This window comes from Drosophila novamexicana, unplaced genomic scaffold, assembly GCF_003285875.2.
Source record: "Drosophila novamexicana strain 15010-1031.04,08,12 unplaced genomic scaffold, DnovRS2.1 tig00000108-arrow-pilon, whole genome shotgun sequence".
Classification (NCBI taxonomy): domain Eukaryota; kingdom Metazoa; phylum Arthropoda; class Insecta; order Diptera; family Drosophilidae; genus Drosophila; species Drosophila novamexicana.
Window position 1 is genome coordinate 659927 of NW_020824772.1, and position 18195 is coordinate 678121.

The following is an 18195-nucleotide window of genomic DNA, read 5'->3' on the forward strand; positions in this document are numbered from 1 at the left end:
AAACAGTTTGGTAAGGTCCTAAAATAAAAAAAAAGACGATATATGTATTTAGTTTCATTAATATATTTCCAATCATATTCGGTATGTATAATAATTAAGCTTAATTAATCAACTTATCGCTAATGTTTGGGTATGTGCGCAGCACGTGGGAAGGATCTAATGGGCAGGTCCAATGCCTGTCATTTCCTTGAGCTCTTTGATTAGATGCTTGTTGTATTCCTTGTAATTGATGGGGCTCATCGATTGAACAGTTAGCTTGTTGCGCGTCATGTCGCCGTACATTTCATTTTTGCAGCGCAATTTGAAAATGTATGATGAGAAATTAATGTCGGCAAACATTTTCTCAGCGGCAGCTGGATCGTTCTCCAAAGCCTCACCAACTTCCTGAGCGTTGTGCTTGAGCAGCTGTTCGCCCGTCTCGCTGAAACAGGTCACCCAGCGGTTCGATGTCCAATCGCCAATGCTCATCTGTAACCCAAAATATTTAATATTAAAACGTTGAATTAAGCTATATATATATATATATATATATATATATATATATAGAATAGGGCACTCACATTAATCAGCAAGCGATACTTGAAGTTGGGAAATGCTGCATTGCAGCGCTCGCAGCGGTACTGGCCATTGCCCTCATCGACAACCTTTTTGTTGCAATCCGCTTGCGGGCACGCCTTGTAGAAGGCATTCTCCTGTTTAACAATGTGCACAACTGCCTTGCATTGGAAGTAGTCCGGTTTGTCACCTGACCCAAGATTGCGCAGGCGAGCATCCTTGAGCGTTACCCAGTCAGTACTGAAGCTTCCACCGCCAGTGCGAGCGGAGACCATATTGCTTATATTATCACCGCCACCGTTGTCAAACCAGCCGCGCAGCTTATGCGCCTCCGGTATATCCGGATTAATTTTAAGAATGGAGCCACCGCCCATGCTGAGACTTTTGCCGCCATTGAATTCATTGATGCGCGAACCCTTGACCAGGATGACTGGCTGCACATGTCCATCGAAATTGACGGCTTCATCGCCCCATAGCGTAAGAGTGACAGCAGCATTGCTCATGTCCACCAAAGTAAGTTCGCGTTTTTTAAACTCCTTATTGGTCGTACGCGAAGTAAAGGTCTGCAGTTCGCCCACGTCCTTGCAAATGCCAATTGTATCAACGGCCTCCTTGTTTTCCATGTTTGCCACTTGCGAAATGGGCACCAGATCGAACTTAATTTCGGGTATGCCGCCATTGTCCTCATCATCGCATGGCTGCACCATTGTCTCGTTGGTGAAAGTCATCTCGTAGTCATTTTTCAGCTGTGAATACTGCTTGTTGGCCGGCTTAAGCTGGCACTTGGAAAAGAAATAGACATTGTCCACCTCGATAAGATCATAGAACTTATCACACTGCTCTTTAAAGGCAGTGGCACGAATTTCGCCGGATTCGTCCATTAAATCCATGCTAAAAAGTTTGCCCTCGCCGCGCGCATTACTCCAGGTCCGTATGGCCGTCTTCGAAGTAACGCGTGCCTTGATAACCCATTTGTTCTGATACGGACTCAGACTGGAAATGGGATGTGTGAGGCTGGAGTTCAGTGTTCCGTTCAACGTGCTATTCATTGTGTGGTTATTATTATTGTTGTTGTTGTTGTATGACTGTTCCTTTTTCACTGGCACACTTGCCGCAACGGCAGCTGGCTTTGGAGCGGTGTCCTGTTTGGCCGCATTCTCGTAGGTAACAGGGTCACCTATTTTGGATTTTACTTCATCGCCCGAGTTAAGCACAGTCAGCTCGGTAACAATGAGCACACGTCTAAGAGGAACACATGATAAGCCTAACATTATCATCCAAAATTAAAAATACAACTTACTTCCCGGAGCCTTCTTTGCCCACCATGGAGGTCATGTATTTATCCAGACGCACAATGGTGTTCTCATTGAGCAGTCCCCTGTTCTGCATTTCATTCAATTGGCTTGCTAACATGGCATAGCTATTGTAATATTTGCCATCAGACATAAGCAGCCGATAACGTTCCTGATCCGAATTGGTATTAATTCGCTTGATGCCCAAAATTTGCAGCACCGGCTGCGACACATCCTCGCCATTCATAATGCGCTGCAAGCAACGGCAAATCAATTATTGCGTCTTACAACACAAAGAATCTATAAATATTTACCGCAATGACGCCTGTGCTAAGACTTGCAATCGGTGCCATTATAAGCTTTAAACAAAACTGATTTTTTGCCAAAAATTAATTATTGGTGAATTTCACAAAGGCGGCGCAATTCCAAGGTGAGTGATGCCCGAAGTGGCGGGAATAGTAATGTAAAGAACTGTATTCAATGATTTTATCGATGTAACGCAGGGCTCTTCAACTAGCGACGGAAATACAACTCTGTTCTGTAATGTCTATCGATGGCTTATTGACCGCAGAGCTATCGAAAAGTCATCGTAGGCTGAACTGCAGGCCTGTCGTGCTCGTTTCTGTCGTACCTGCTTGGTTTGCAAATTAATAAATTTTGCTAATCGTGCGGATTTGCAATCACATATGGCAACAAAGTTGCCAGAAAACTAATCAAAAGTGCAACTGATGAAAAAGTGTGTGAAAATAAGGAAAAAAACTTTATGAAATTTTCAGCTGCCAATACGAAGCAAGGCACAAAGAGCAAACAAAAGAAACAATGAGCGAGCGAAACAGCAGGCGCCAGTGTGATAGCTAGTGCAACTCTTCTTTCCAAATAAAACAAAACAAATGAGAAACAAAGGATAGAAACCCCGAAAAACTCCGCACACACACACGCACACCAATACATACAATAGGAAGAAAAGCAGATGATGAAGCAGGCAAAAAACTGGCCGATTAACGACAATAAAGTTAATAACAAATGCACGACTATAAACTCCTATTTTTATAAATCAGATTGAACAAAAACTAACTGTGAACAGAGTGCTTAGTTTGCAGCAATGCATGCGAACTGCAAGTGAAAGGAGAAAATCCGTTGTCATCGGCTAATAAAACTGTTTCTCTGGCTGTGTCTGTGTCTGTGCATGTGCATCTGTGTGTGTGTGTGCGCGTTTGCAAGTGTGAGTGAGTGTGGAATTGGGTTTGGGGTTGGTAAATTGTGAAAAGTGTTAAACGCCACAAGACTTTTCCCCCGCACTCCTCCCGGACCAAGAATTTCAATTTAAAAAAATGCCCAGCGCCTCGTTCACATCATCGCGCACCTATGTGCGCCGCTCCAGACGAAAAGGAGCCAATCGAATTGCCATGCCAAATCGCCCCACTGGCAATATAATGGATCCAATGCTGCAGCAGTCTGTGCATGCCCAGCAAAACAGTGCCGCAACCACAAGCACAGCCTCCGTGGCAGCATCAGCAGCTGGAAGTAGCAATAGCTCAAACAATAGCAATAGCAATAACAATAATGCAGCTCCTGGCAGCGGCAACTCCACGGAGTACTTCGACAGCGGCCAGTCGACGAGTAGTGCCGCTGGGGGCAGCAGCAGCAATGGTGCAACCGGACCCTCCGCTGGTCTCAATCAAAATCAGAGCATGAGTAATATCTACAATGCTGTGCAGATTATGGACACCTCCGACGGCAACTCTGCTCTGGCCAGCACCTCGTCGGCCGCCGGTCCAAGCAACAGCAGCAGCAACAGCCTCACCTGCAACTCAAACTTTCCCAGCACATCGGCTGCCAGTCAGAATAGCAGCGTCTCCTCCTGCCATCAGTCGCCATATGATCTGCGTCGCAAGATATCCGCTGTGAACAACCACGACCAATGGTGCTCCACAGGCACCAGCGCTGGCCAATCGATGGCCATAATGGTTGGTCCAGCCAGCAGTTCGCCACCTCTATTAAATCCTAGCACATCACCTGCCAGCAGCTCTTCAGCTTCAAGCTCGTCATCAGCCTCGTCGTCGTCATCGCCATCGGCCATTGTGCAGGCACCATCAACCAGCGCCACCTTTCCCGTAAACAATGCGCCCACAACAGGTGCAACGCTTGCCCAGCCGCCGAATGTGCATAGTTCTGTGCCGCAGCAGCAACATTGCGGTGCGCTTCCAGTGGGCGGTGCAGCAGCGGTCATTGAGGAGAATAATTATATGTTGCCGGCACGCAAACGGTCGCGACGCCTTTACACGCAGAGCGGGGAGGCCGACACGGCGGCAATGCCCAGCATGGAAGCGGGCAGTGGCGGTAGTGCAGCGAGCGGAGGTGGACCCACGGCCGCCCAATATCTGCAGTATGAATTGGCAGATGAGGTGCTTCTGGCCATTTTCTCTTACCTGCTGGAACAGGATCTATGCCGACTGGCACTGGTGTGCAAACGATTCAATACCATTGCCAACGACACGGAATTGTGGAAGCGTCTCTATCAGTCTGTCTTCGAGTACGATTTACCGCTGTTTAATCCGGAGCTGTGTAAATTTGTCTTTGAGAAGCCTGAGGAATCTGAATTTGCCAATCCCTGGAAGGAGAGCTTCCGTCAGCTCTATCGTGGCGTTCATGTTCGTCCTGGCCATCAGGACAGACGGCAACCGGGTCGCAGCATTGTCTTCTTTAATACCATACAAGCAGCTCTTGATTATCCCGAGGAGCGTGCCGCTGCAGCCTTTGCCTCGGGCTCCAATGCCGGCGCTGGCGCTGGTAATCTCAATGCTGGTCTTTCAAACACCAGTAGCGCCGGCAGCGGAGGAACCGCCAGCGTCAATGCCCTGGCCAACATATACGAGGAGAATGTGCCGCCAGCGGAGCATCCAGGTCCACTGATCTTCCTGCATGCCGGCCACTACAAAGGAGAATATCTATTTATTGACTCCGACGTGGCACTCGTAGGGGCGGCGCCCGGCAACGTGGCCGAATCTGTGGTGCTCGAACGAGAGGCCGGCTCCACTGTGATGTTTGTGGAGGGCGCCAAATACGCCTATGTAGGCTATCTGACGCTCAAATTTTCCCCTGAGGTCACGTCCACGGTGTCGCATCACAAGCACTACTGCCTGGACATCGGTGAGAACTGCTCGCCAACGGTGGACAACTGCATCATACGCTCCACGTCTGTGGTCGGTGCCGCTGTCTGCGTTGGTGGCGTCAGTGCCAATCCCGTCATACGCAACTGTGACATCAGCGACTGCGAGAATGTCGGCCTCTACGTGACGGACTATGCCCAGGGCACCTACGAGCACAACGAGATCAGCCGCAATGCCTTGGCCGGCATTTGGGTGAAGAACTTCGCCAGCCCCATAATGCGTGAGAATCACATACATCATGGCCGCGATGTGGGCATATTCACCTTTGAGAATGGCATGGTAAGTGCTAAATGATTATAATATTTTATATGAGTTATGCTAACGAAAAGTGCTCAGTCGGAAGTGCTCGACTAGAGGATACCCACATCCTATTGCCGAGCTGGCATTGTAAGCATGAATATTTCTATATTTATCTATATGCAAACACACAAATATGTACACACACACGAGCAGGCACCCCATTTACTGCGCACTTCCGCCAGTTTTTCAATTTTGGTGGGGGAAATGCTGAGAAGGGGTCTCGAAAAGTAAAATGTACGTACGAGCACCTACATACCAAGTTGAGCTCTGAAATTCTTGGACCTTTGCCGAAAACTTCATGTCCCAAAACCTATGCAGAGAATATTGATAAAATCTGATTTCATGTCTCTAACCTGTTACCCATTTTCAATTTAATTTAACAGGGTATTAAGGTACCAGGTAACAGGGTGTTTCAACTCAAGCAAGTCTCAGTCATGGTCATATGCCAAGCTTTATATTTAGTCTACAGCTTGCTACCTAACTCTCATCTTATGCCGCAACCTAACTTTAAGCTACACCTGAAAATAGGTTCGGTCATGGTCGTAACTACATTGATTGCTATCATTTCAGGGCTATTTTGAGAAGAACGATATACACAACAATCGCATTGCCGGTTTTGAGGTCAAGGCTGGCGCCAATCCCACGGTGGTCAAATGTGAGATACATCATGGACAGACGGGAGGCATCTATGTGCATGAGAATGGACTGGGACAGTTTATTGAAAATCGAATACACTCGAATAATTTTGCAGGTAAATATACAAATAATATACGATCAAAATACAGGTGAAAGCCTTATAACTAGCGATAGTTGGGCTACAGAAACTAAAAGATTTATAAAGAACACATTGAGATACATGGAAATATAGCATTAATTTAGGAGCTCTAGACTTAACTTTAGTACGAAGCTTAAGTTTGGCTATCTAATCAATTATTTTTTATATACAGGCGTGTGGATAACATCGAACAGCAATCCCACCATACGCAAGAACGAAATCTATAATGGTCATCAGGGTGGCGTCTATATCTTCGGCGAGGGTCGCGGCCTCATTGAGCACAACAACATCTATGGGAATGCATTGGCTGGTATTCAGATACGGACGAACAGCGATCCGATTGTGCGGCACAACAAGATTCATCATGGCCAGCATGGCGGCATTTATGTGCACGAGAAGGGTCAGGGTCTGATTGAGGAGAATGAGGTTTACTCCAATACATTGGCTGGCGTGTGGATAACAACGGGCAGCACGCCAGTGCTGCGACGTAATCGCATTCACTCCGGCAAGCAAGTGGGCGTCTATTTCTATGATAATGGGCATGGCAAGCTGGAGGATAACGACATCTTTAACCATCTGTATTCGGGTGTGCAGATACGCACTGGCAGCAATCCGGTGATACGTGGCAACAAGATCTGGGGCGGCCAGAATGGCGGCGTGCTGGTCTACAATGGCGGACTGGGTCTGCTCGAGCAGAATGAGATTTTTGACAATGCCATGGCCGGCGTATGGATAAAAACCGACTCGAATCCCACGCTCAAACGGAACAAGATCTACGATGGACGCGATGGCGGCATATGCATATTCAATGGCGGCAAGGGTATACTCGAGGAGAACGACATATTTCGTAATACGCAGGCGGGCGTCCTGATCTCAACGCAATCGCATCCGATACTGCGACGCAATCGAATCTATGACGGACAAGCGGCTGGCGTAGAGATAACCAATAACGCAACAGCTACGCTAGAGCACAATCAAATATTCAAGAATAAATTCGGTGGCCTGTGCCTGGCCAGCGGTGTGCAGCCAATTACGCGCGGCAATAACATATTCAACAACGAGGATGAGGTGGAGAAGGCCGTATCCAGCGGCCAGTGCCTGTATAAGATAAGCAGCTATACATCCTTTCCCATGCATGACTTTTATCGCTGCCAGACTTGCAATACAACGGATCGGAATGCTATATGCGTGAATTGCATAAAGAATTGTCATGCAGGACATGATGTTGAATTTATACGACACGATCGGTGAGACATTTATTGAATTATATATGTACCATACATCATTTAATTGCCTGTTGTTTATTTGTGTAGTTTCTTTTGTGACTGCGGTGCCGGCACCCTGTCCAATCAGTGTCAGCTGCAGGGCGAGCCCACGCAGGACACGGACACGCTCTATGACTCGGCAGCACCCATGGAATCGCACACACTGATGGTTAACTAGGGCATCGGCAGCAGCAACATCGTCATCGTCAGCAAAAACACACTAATGGTATTTTATGTTTTCAATTAAGCTTACAAGCTCTCAACTGTTTAGACTTTAAGACGCGCTCGGTAAAAAAAAAAAACAAAAAACAACTCCCACACACGTGTTGCTGTACATATTCACTGAAACACACTCGCTCACAATAATACAATTGATTGTATATAAATAATAATTAATCTGCGTTCAAAATTTAACTCAATGTGCAATTTAGTTTAAACTAATTCAAAATACAATTTATGGAAATGCTTCGCTTCTCCCAATATCCCACACAAACTGTCACAACGAAACAAAATACAATTTCAAAATATTGCATTTCTTTTTGTACGAGAAACGAGAAACTTGATTAAACGAAGAAACGAGCATATGATTTAGGGCTGATAAACAATGATATAAGAAACCTAAAAACCCAGTGAAGAAATCGATTTTGTAATGTAGCTAAGTAGAGTTTTTTTTTTTTGGAAATTCCAATTTAAACTAAAAACTAAAGCGAAATGAAATGTATTTTAAGCCGTTGACAAACGACAAAACCACTACAACAACAATTCGAAAAGCAATTTTAAGTATTAATAACATGTTAGATGAACGAACAGCAGCCGCTTTTTGCTTTAGCAACAAAACTAACAAGCATACAAATATATAGATATATGTATACATTTATATAACTAACTATACATAAATACAGTTTACAGAATCAAAAGCGTTTAATAAGCATCAAAAATAATGAGCAATATTTCATGTCTAAATGTCAAATTTATAGCGTAAAGCATAACGAATATATTTGTGTCATTTTAGCCACTTAAGCTTCAACATAAAACAGTACTGTTTCGGTTTGCGGGAAGTATTCAGAGTATTCGAATAATGCAAACTCATTATTTTACCTATAAACGTTAATACTAAGTAGCATTATACATGAGTATATATATATATATATATATATACACAAATATCGCGTATGTTTTGTAGCAATACAAAGCAACTAGTTTTTTTATATTTTATACATATGCGCAGCGTAGATGAGTTTTTTATTGCAAATAATTTGTGCGTTTAAAATTTTTTTTCTTATTAAGAACCTAACTAGTTTTGTTTTTCTATTAATTTTTTTTATATGTTGCCAATATGTTTATTTATGTTACAATTTGCGATTCGCTTGTTTTTACATAACACAAATATGAATAATTGAAGAACAATTTAAATTTAACAAACAAAAAAAAAAAGATGAAAAAAAAACAAATCATATACATAAAATACATATATGCTATACATACATACTTTACTTATCTAAATTTAGGCAAAAACAAAAACACACACACACAAACACATACAATCGCAAACACACACACACACATATTTCAAGTATATAAGCGTATTAACTAACAAAACACAAAACATAAAATAATAATAGCGTTGTGCATACTATTATATACACACACATGTATTTGAATTTCGATGTAAGCAAAAGCAACGACAATTTTGAATTGTAAAACATGCACACACTCAGACACACACGCACACACACACACACACACACACCACACACAAACACCACACCTATATTATGTAGAAATGAATTTTAATGTGTTACCTACGCATCGTCGTCGTCATCGTCGTCGTCGTTGTCGTCGCCATTGACTTGGACTCACAGACAACAAACTAATTATACATATACCAGGTATAAGCTAAAATTATATTTGAAATTATTTCACATAAAAGAAAACAAAAGAAAAACAAATATCTTTTTACCAAAAGTGTAAACCAGTTTTGAGCCTAACCGGTTCGACAAACCGGAATTCCAATTTGATTTTTATGATGAACCAGTTGCCAAAAAGCATCATAGCATTTAACCTTGTTTAGGAGGAATTTCATACAATTTTTGAAAATATAAGACTACCTGATGTAGTTACCAGCTATAGAAAGTGAGCCCAAAGGCAGGGAGTTGGTTCGAACTGCGCAAGGAACAGACACCATTTTTTTTAGGAAATGCTCTGTACAAATCCAATCAAGTTGCCGTATTTGGCCATTTAATTATTCGACTTTTAATACATGGAATTTAATTCTGTTTGCTTGCACATAACATGGCCACAATGTCACAATGATTGCCTACCTTGGCATATTGTATAGGCCCCAGGCCGAGCGAGTCCTTAATACTGGGATTCTCATAAAAGGGCAACAGATACCTTACCACGTCTGTTTTGCCTAGCTGGCAGGCATGATGAAGCGCTGATCGACCGGTGCCATCGACTACATCTAGATTTGCGCCCGCCAAGCGATAGGACTCTAGACGTTCGATTCGGTCATGCTCGGTCAGGGCGCGCAATTGCTCTGCCAACTCCACTGATTCTTCCGGCAGCACGGCGCCCTTCTTTAGCAATAATTGAATAATCTCATGATTATCCGAATCGATGGCTTCGTGCAGTGGCGTCCGATTGAATCGATCGGTCAGGTCCACGGGACAACCCTCTGCCAGCAGGCACTTGACGCTGTCTAGTTTTCCCAGAAAACAGGCCAGATGCAGTGCAGTACGTCCCTCGGTATTGGTATCGCTGAGGTTGGCACCGTATTGTCGCAGATTTTTTAACTTAACCACATCGTCTTCCCTGACGGCTGCCTCGACAAGTGCCGGAAAGAATATGGAGCACATTTGATGCCGCTCGTTGGACATGGATAAATGCAATGTGCGTGCCACGCCCTCAATGAAGTCAATATCGTTTATTTTTGCCACTTTGTTGGTGGTCATCTCGCCGCGCAAGCTTACCTCCATCATTTTTTTTTTATTGCAAAAGTCCCATTCCCTTTTGCCCAGCACATAGGCTAACTTTGTTAACGCAGCCTCCTGTGTCATATCACAGCCCGAGATCACGCCCGTTTCCATCCAAGTGCCCGCCACGTTAATGGGAGAAACTGAGCCCTTTGGACATTGCGATATATTAACAATCAGGACTCCACGCTTGATGGCCTTGCAAATCTCATCCATGAGCTCGTCATCGTTGCTGGGTAAATTACCGACGCCAAAGCTCTGTATAACAACGCCCTTCATGGGCTCGCTGAGGAAGGCTCGCACTACCGCTGCATTGATGCCTGGATAGATGCGCAGCAATCCCACATTCGTCTCCAACTCTGTGTGCAGCGAGAAGGTGCCCAGATTACAGGATCTAAATATTTTGCGGCCATTAATTTCGATATTTGCGGCAATTGTTCCGAGAAACGGATGATTGGGCGATTCGAATGCATGAAATGAGTCCGGGTTAGCCTTTGTGCTGCGGCAGCCACGCAACACCCGACCACCAAAAACGATCAACACCTCGGGAATGTTATAGTTGCCCGCCAGCAGCAACGACCCAATAAAGTTGTCCCGTCCATCTGTTCGTATGTCGAAGATGGGTAACTGGGCGCCCGTAACCACAACGGGCTTACCCAAATTCTCCAGCAAAAAAGCCAGCGCAGAGGCCGTATAGGCCATGGTGTCAGTCCCATGCAGTATAACGAAACCATCATATCGGTGGTAGGCGTCCTGCAAATAAAAGTGCGCTTTAGTTGAGCTTTGGGTTGGAATTGGGTTAATGCGTACGCCCACGTCGTTGGCTATGCGTTGCCAGTCCTTCGTGTTCATGCAGCAGGAGTCCGTTATCGACGTATATTCATCTATATCATACAGCACACGCAATTCGCCTTCAACTGATGGCAACACCAGCCACTGATCTCCATTTTCGTTGGACTGCTCGTAGGTTTTATCGTGGCAGTAGGGATATTCGCGCAGTCGGTTGAATAACTCATTTTTGATGGTCATCAAGACTAAAAATTTGTTTGTTTTCTTTAAATTTGCAGCAATTATAATTTTGTCACATACCGCCCGCATCATTGCGTAGCATGCCAATAGAACCTCCGGTGTAGATGACATGCACACGCGCTTCCTTTTTTGAGCTGCACATACATGTGACGCTTGCCATCTTTCCCAACTGCCACGGAACTCTAGCTAAAAAAGTTATCTAAATGTTTGGTTGAAAACTTAACGTCACAAATTTTACAAGGCAACTGACATAGTTTCAAAACAACAAATTTAAGGCTTTCCGTTAAGCTTAAATAGGTGGCATTGCCAGATGCACACAAACAGAAGAGAACAGCGAATGTTTATGCTATTACCAACTGTTACTTTATGAAATTCCAACTTACATATGTTAAGGCATTTGAAAGAATTTTGAGCTGTTGAAATATTTAGCAATAATTGTTCGCATTGAAGATTATTATTTTAACTATTCGCTTATACAAAGTACAAGAAGTATAGTTTTGATTGCTGTTAATAACAGGTTACAAATGTTAATATAAGCAAATTTTCTGTTAAGCCACATTTGCGCCTAGCTGCCGAACAGACTATGGTGTGACCGTATTTATAAACATGTTAGATCTGTAAACACACATATGTGTGTGCACACATGTAAACAAATGGGGCAGCGTTGAAAGCGGCATTCGCATGTGCCGGGGCCAAACAAATAATTTAAAAGAACAGCGGCATATATTTTGGCATTGATTTACAACTGCGTGAAAGCGTCAGGCAATATTAAAATGAGTTCGCTAGTTGCCTGCAGAGAACAGCGAGTGTGTGTATACAAATTGTTAAGATCATTGGGCGCGTTTAGGATCGCTGTCAAACGGCAATGGTGACGTCACGTGCTACTTCTTTTCTTGAGTAACGCACCTGCACAGACTTGAACCTATGCCATGAGGCCGTAGTTCAGGTCTCCAGGATTCTATTTGGATAACTAAAAGGAAAACATTCGCATACCATGATTCGAAGTCGACCAACTTGCTGACATATAATTAAGATATAAAACAACAATTTGCGGCATGTCATTAATTAATTAGAGCAACAACAATGGACTGATGCGAACAGTTGTTGCCAATGTCTGCCAAAAAACAAAACAAAAAGAAAATTAAAAAGAAAAGAACGAAGCATGCAACAGCAACATAAACAGCCCAGTGGCAACAAAGGCAGCAACAAATTATTTGCTACAATTGAGCAATTTGCTAGCTCTTCGTTACATATAGGCAATATTAAAAATAAAGTACGAGCGCCCAGCGAAAAGGCAAGAGCACATCACCTGGTCGCCCCGCCCAGAGTGCAGCTAATCGACTAGGAATCCCGTTTAGAAGATGAACAAACGCGGCATCATCATTTTGTGCATCATTGCCACGCTGCTGTGCATTGGTCTCGGCGCCAACTTCTACTTCATGTACTACCTCAATGCCGAGGAGGGGCAGCTGGCGAGCGTGCGTGCCCTGGAGAACATGATCCGGCACAAGATACGCCACCTGAAGCCGGCCTATCTGAATCGCAATCCGCGCTTTTTTATGTTTCGCAACAAACTGCTGAAGAACTACAAACAGTCAGCATACGAGAATGCCAGCGTCCTCTGGGAAATTGCCAATTGGGTGAGTTTGCTCTTTATATACTAATATTTAGAGTTACTCAAGTCTTTTTAATTGCTTGTAGTGGCCGCACGAAAACGAGATATATCCATTGTATGACTCCTCCATGGGTCAGCTGCTGAAAACGCTGCGGGAGGAGCCCATAACACGAGCCAGCAACCTGGCACGCGGCACACAGCTGAAGCTGCTGTTGCGTCTCAGCCAGCAACAGAAGGTGATCTTCAAGCCACAATGGTATCCGCGCGACATTGTGATCGAGGGAGTCGTTTACAGTGGAAAAGATCGTCATGTGGCAGAAGTGTATGCATTCTATTTGGGCGCTGTATTGGATCTACGCTGGACGCCTATTGTAGTGGGTCGTGTGGTGAATCTCAAGGATGAGATCTATGCACATGGCGATCAAGAGCTACAGAATACAATTAAAATTGAAGTGGACGATGAGGGCAAAGAGACATATTGTTTGTATGGCAAATGCCACTATTGCAACGAGGAGGAGACCATCTGCGGCGATGAGCAGCATAACATTGAAGGCGTCATCATTTACATCGTGCCTGGTACGTTAGCTAAACGCCGCTCGCCCTGGCAGCGCACCTACAAGGAGGATAAACGTGCCGTCTGGGAGGATGACATGACCTACTGCAAGTAGGCAGAGACTCATCGAGTTAATATCGATTCTAGTTCAACTTATTTGTAATTTGCAGAGCGCTCAAAAACAAAATGGAAACTATTCGCCTGCTGGACCTCATAGATGTGGCCATTTTCGACTATCTCATACAGAATGGGGATCGTCATCATTATGAAACACGGGAGGAGCGCGTAGTGCTCATCGACAACGGCAAGTCATTTGGTAATCCCTATAAGGATCATCTGGATATTCTGGCACCGCTCTATCAGTGCTGTCTGTAAGTTATAACTGGGTAATCCTTGAGCTTATTGTCTAAGTGGGTATTTGTTTTTATTTTTTTAAGCATACGTAAATCCACCTGGGATCGCTTGCAGGTATTTTCCGGCGGCGTACTAACCGAAATAGTTGATCGCCTATCCAAACAGGATGCTCTCTATCCGCTCATCACAGACAAGCACAAACGTGGCGTTGAACGAAGATTACTTGTTGTATTTGCTGTTGTGGAGTACTGCATGGATAAGGAGGGTGACAAGATGTTTAAAACGCTCTAGTTCTAGTACCTATTAGATAAGGCCTAGGTTGTTATTAGTTTTAGTAAGCAGCTTGCCAAATCAAGTGCCAAAATATGCGCATCAATCATAGATTATGACAGTGAACGAGTTCTGAAAATATCTAGAGATTGATTATGTATCGACTACTTCTCCAGACCAATTGAAATAATAGTTTATATGCACAATATTGTTTAATTTCTTGTCACACTTCATTGTAACTATTAGTTTTATTTATAGTTAAGATTGTTGCCTAGTATAAACAGAATACAAATTGAAAGAAAAACAAAACTAAATATTCTCTGAGTGTAGTTTCCTTTACTACATATGTCGGTCTGATGATCGGGTCGAAATGTTAACATTTCTCTCATTTACTTTTTTCGCTCTTTATTAATTTTGCTGAAAGTAAACAGTTTATTAAACTGTTTATTGTTGCGATTGTTGTGTCGACTCTGCAATAGATCAAACAAAATGAATACAAATTTTTATTTTAGTTTACAATCATTTAAAACCTACCTTGCCGCGCATTTGAGATTTGATCTCTGTGCTCTGTGCACGTTTAGCGCCGCCTTGAAATTGTCGAAAGTCCACATTTTTATAGTCAAAGTTTTGTGCCGTTGCGGTATTGGTAGGCAGCTGCACGGGTTTATTGGAGCTCTGTGCCTGCATGCGTGCTTTGGCCTTAAAACGCTTATTTTTCTCTTGGCGTTTCTGCTGGCGCCTACTTAGAGCAGGAGTGGGATTTTCCGTAGCACTCTTCTCGATGGGCACTTCGATCACTGCATCATCGTCACTATCCTCTCCGTTTGGGGTTTGGTCAATGGCAGGCATTGGCTCACTCTTAATTTTTGGTTTTGGGCCTGACACGGACGCACTGGGCTTCTCTTCATTTTTATTGCGTTTAGCCAAGCTGGGTTGTTCCGCTGTAGGCTGATGTTTACGTTTCAGCTGTTCTTTCAGTGGTAATTTATATATGGGATCCTCATCTACTTTTGTAGTGCTTTCCAACTTGATGTTTACTGGCGCAGGCTCTGCGGGGCACAGGCGTCGCTTCAGCAGCTCATTGTTCTCCTTAGCGGTCTGCTCTATTTTCTGCTGTTGCATAAGCGGCAAAATAGCCATGTAGCGCTTGTAAGGCATACGCAATGTCTGACTCTCCTTGCGAGCGCACAACCAACGCAACTGCTCCTCTTGTGTTGATGCCGTTTGTCTTTTGAACAAGGAGAGAGTCGGCGCAACCAAGGGCACCGAAGGTGCTTCAAGTTTCGGTTTGCTAGGACGCTGTAATTTGCCCGACCCGTTTCGCCCAAGAAGTGTGGGCAAATCATCGCGTGTCTCCTCCTGGTGCGAAAAGTCATGCGGACAGTTCAGTTTGCTGTTATAATCCTTGTTCGTTGTTTGTAAAAGAACGGATCCAGTGATGTTGGAGGCCTCTAATAGGGGCTGCAAATAGTCAAAGAATACAGAAGGATGGGGTAAAGTGAATGGCAGACTTTCATGGGCATGCAGCGACGCCACTTTCGGGAGGATTAGAACTGGAAGACTTACTTTAACAAGTGGTTGTTCGCGCGCACGTAGCACGATCTGATGCAGTGTGTGGAGTTGCTGGCGCACCAGTGGCGGAATAGGATTGCAACAGGCCAATATGCCTTGCATTTCACGGGGCAAACTCTCGGCAATCTGAAGCATCATGTGATTAGGCAACACATAGCCATAGCTCTCATCCTCCTGGCGTGCGGTCGCATCGCGCCACAGAAAGATGCCGCGGAGTGCACATAATTGGCGATTGTCAAAGGAGCGCTTCGTCTTACGCACCAAATCCAGATGTGAATCTGGACCAATGTGCGGCTTGGTGTAGCGCTTCTTACAAACTTCCGTGCTCATCTGATAAACCATGCGCAAAGCCTGCGGTTGTCCTTGCTCTGCTTGGAGCAAATCGTTTGTGAGACGCTCGTACACATAGATGAGGTAGTGTGTGTCCTGGCGCGCATAATCAATCAGTTTCTGAGGCAGTGGGCGCATACGCCAGTCTGCCAGTTGCAGGCTTTTATCCACATCGAGATCAAGGTAATGTTTCAGTAAAAATGCCAGCGATAGACGCGCCATATTTAAAGCTTTTGCAGCTCGATGCGTATCAAACATGTTAACAATATACAGGGAGAGATCGCGTTGCAGCCACTCGATATCTAAATCACCACCGTGCAATATCTTTAGTACCTTGGGATCGGTAAGCACAAGATTCAGGATGTGCATGTCCTCGCGCAACGTCAATGTATCGAATATATAGTCTTTTGTGCGCGTCGACATTTGCACCAGACAAGTGATGCCCATAAATGTACGATACGAGTGATGCTCCACATCGATAGCTATTTGCGGCGCCTGACGCAATTCTTCTAGAGCCTGCTTCAGTGTTTCCACATTGTCCACTAGCATCAGTTCGGTTTGGGCTGGTGGCGCCGGCAACAGCGGCTTTTGCTTCTGCAGCTGCTCCTTGGGCGGCTCGAACTTCAGCAGCTCAAACTCATACGGATGGAGAAAAGACACTACGTTCCCTGCATCATCATATTCTGGCAGTAGTGCCAAAGGCTTCAACGAATTGGGTTTCTCCTTAAGACGAGGCTTAAAAGGGTTTTGTGCGCTATTGTCTACAGGCACCTTAAACTGCATCTGCGGCCGCATAATATTCTGCGCTGTAAACAGACGTGCCGAGACCATGCTGCGAGAGGGTGTGCCCGGAGCTGTGCTGTAGCGATTCCAGCTACCAGCACGAGGTGTTTCTTTTGTTATTGTTGATGTTGCGGGCCTTGATGTGGATTGAACATCGACTTGGGTTTCGACTACCATGTGTGGATTGCCGCGTCGTAGACCGCTTATAATGTCTAGATTTGTGGTGATACGCTCGAATAGAATATCATTACATTCCTGCACCATTTCCAGCTGCTCGTCGCCCTGACGCCTATGTGTGTGTGTGTGTTAAAAAGTTGTGAAATTACGTTTGGATATCTCTAAATAAAATTGCTGCGCACCGTTTAATATCCCCTGAAATATTCTCCGTCTTTAAAACCTTGTTAATCAGGCCCAGCACTCGCTGTGACTGCTCCTCCAACATGCGTGCATAGCCCGGGTAACTCAGATAAAGCGAACGCGCTGCACCCTGGGGAAACGCATTACAGTTGCGTGTGGCAGCTACAACATTGCGATAGGCCTCCTGAAAGACGAGATATAGGGGAGTTATCGTGGTTAATATATGCTGCATACACTTACCGTGGTAAAGCTGATCAAGTCTATGGGCTCTGAGCTGGTTTGGGCATTGACATCCATTTCGGGTCCTGTCGACTCCTCTGGTTGAGTCGGATTGTTTTGCTTTGGCGGCTGCGGCATTGTGTTTGTGTGTAATTATTTACAGTTATTCTATATTTTTGTTCTGAATGGTCTTGGAATTGCGGACTTCTTTGATGTTGTTCTCTTGTTGGTCCAGTGATTGGTTGGGTACAAAAATGTGCGTTTCTTCTTCTTCCGAAAGAATTGAAAACACCGATAATTTAGGGTTGTCAATACTACTACCAGCGGCAAAATTTTAGCAACTCATTGAAATCAAAGACTATTAAAAACGCTCCAATTCGAGCTGGCCATTCAATTTTACAGCGAAAAATATTATAAAAAATTGAATGAGAGATTGGAATGATTTCGACAACATATTCGACCGCATCATGTTTTTAATCTGTCAACTGGCAGACCTGGCTATTGTTATCGTCCGGCAATTAAAAATCGAAAGTATCGAAAATCGAAAAATCGCTCAATACTGTATACAGTTATTCAACACTGATTCCAAGCAGTGGAATGATCAACATAAGGTGTGTTTAGATTTTATTATTTTTCTAAAAAACCGGCTGATCGATTTGTTTGGAATTATTGCGTAAAGCTTCCTTAAGCATGTATCTTCAAGTTGGTATACCGTGCATTGAGGGTCATTATCCCTAAGAAAAGATATTAGGGTTCAAGTGCAAGAGTAGTTTTTTACGGT

General features: G+C 44.3%; 5 protein-coding genes across 5 annotated transcripts; 2 read left to right on the forward strand and 3 right to left on the reverse strand.

The window, feature by feature from the left end:
- Window positions 1-66: 66 nt before the first annotated feature.
- LOC115757664 (replication protein A 70 kDa DNA-binding subunit) lies at window positions 67-2307 on the reverse strand. The gene is made up of 4 exons (XM_030697981.1): window positions 2162-2307; window positions 1856-2100; window positions 561-1797; window positions 67-468 (listed from the first exon to the last, which is right to left on the reverse strand). Exons 1-4 carry the CDS (start codon window positions 2198-2200, stop codon window positions 157-159), a joined length of 1833 nt encoding a protein of 610 aa, XP_030553841.1. The 5' UTR covers window positions 2201-2307; the 3' UTR covers window positions 67-156.
- A 120-nt stretch (window positions 2308-2427) lies between these two features.
- On the forward strand, window positions 2428-8595 carry LOC115757663 (F-box only protein 11). Its single transcript, XM_030697980.1, has 4 exons — window positions 2428-5296; window positions 5888-6068; window positions 6265-7339; window positions 7406-8595. Exons 1-4 carry the CDS (start codon window positions 3179-3181, stop codon window positions 7533-7535), a joined length of 3504 nt encoding a protein of 1167 aa, XP_030553840.1. The 5' UTR covers window positions 2428-3178; the 3' UTR covers window positions 7536-8595.
- Window positions 8596-9541: 946 nt separating this feature from the next.
- On the reverse strand, window positions 9542-11610 carry LOC115772079 (L-asparaginase 1). The gene is made up of 3 exons (XM_030718032.1): window positions 11422-11610; window positions 11143-11366; window positions 9542-11085 (listed from the first exon to the last, which is right to left on the reverse strand). The coding sequence occupies exons 1-3, from the start codon at window positions 11519-11521 to the stop codon at window positions 9625-9627; spliced, it is 1785 nt and encodes a 594-aa protein (XP_030573892.1). The 5' UTR covers window positions 11522-11610; the 3' UTR covers window positions 9542-9624.
- A 413-nt stretch (window positions 11611-12023) lies between these two features.
- LOC115771793 (glycosaminoglycan xylosylkinase homolog) lies at window positions 12024-14250 on the forward strand. The gene is made up of 4 exons (XM_030717663.1): window positions 12024-13001; window positions 13063-13640; window positions 13700-13900; window positions 13967-14250. The coding sequence occupies exons 1-4, from the start codon at window positions 12723-12725 to the stop codon at window positions 14172-14174; spliced, it is 1266 nt and encodes a 421-aa protein (XP_030573523.1). The 5' UTR covers window positions 12024-12722; the 3' UTR covers window positions 14175-14250.
- Window positions 14251-14391: 141 nt separating this feature from the next.
- On the reverse strand, window positions 14392-17874 carry LOC115771792 (exosome component 10). The gene is made up of 5 exons (XM_030717662.1): window positions 17436-17874; window positions 17198-17379; window positions 15720-17127; window positions 14688-15614; window positions 14392-14623 (listed from the first exon to the last, which is right to left on the reverse strand). The coding sequence occupies exons 1-5, from the start codon at window positions 17550-17552 to the stop codon at window positions 14543-14545; spliced, it is 2715 nt and encodes a 904-aa protein (XP_030573522.1). The 5' UTR covers window positions 17553-17874; the 3' UTR covers window positions 14392-14542.
- Between the last annotated feature and the right edge of the window lie 321 nt (window positions 17875-18195).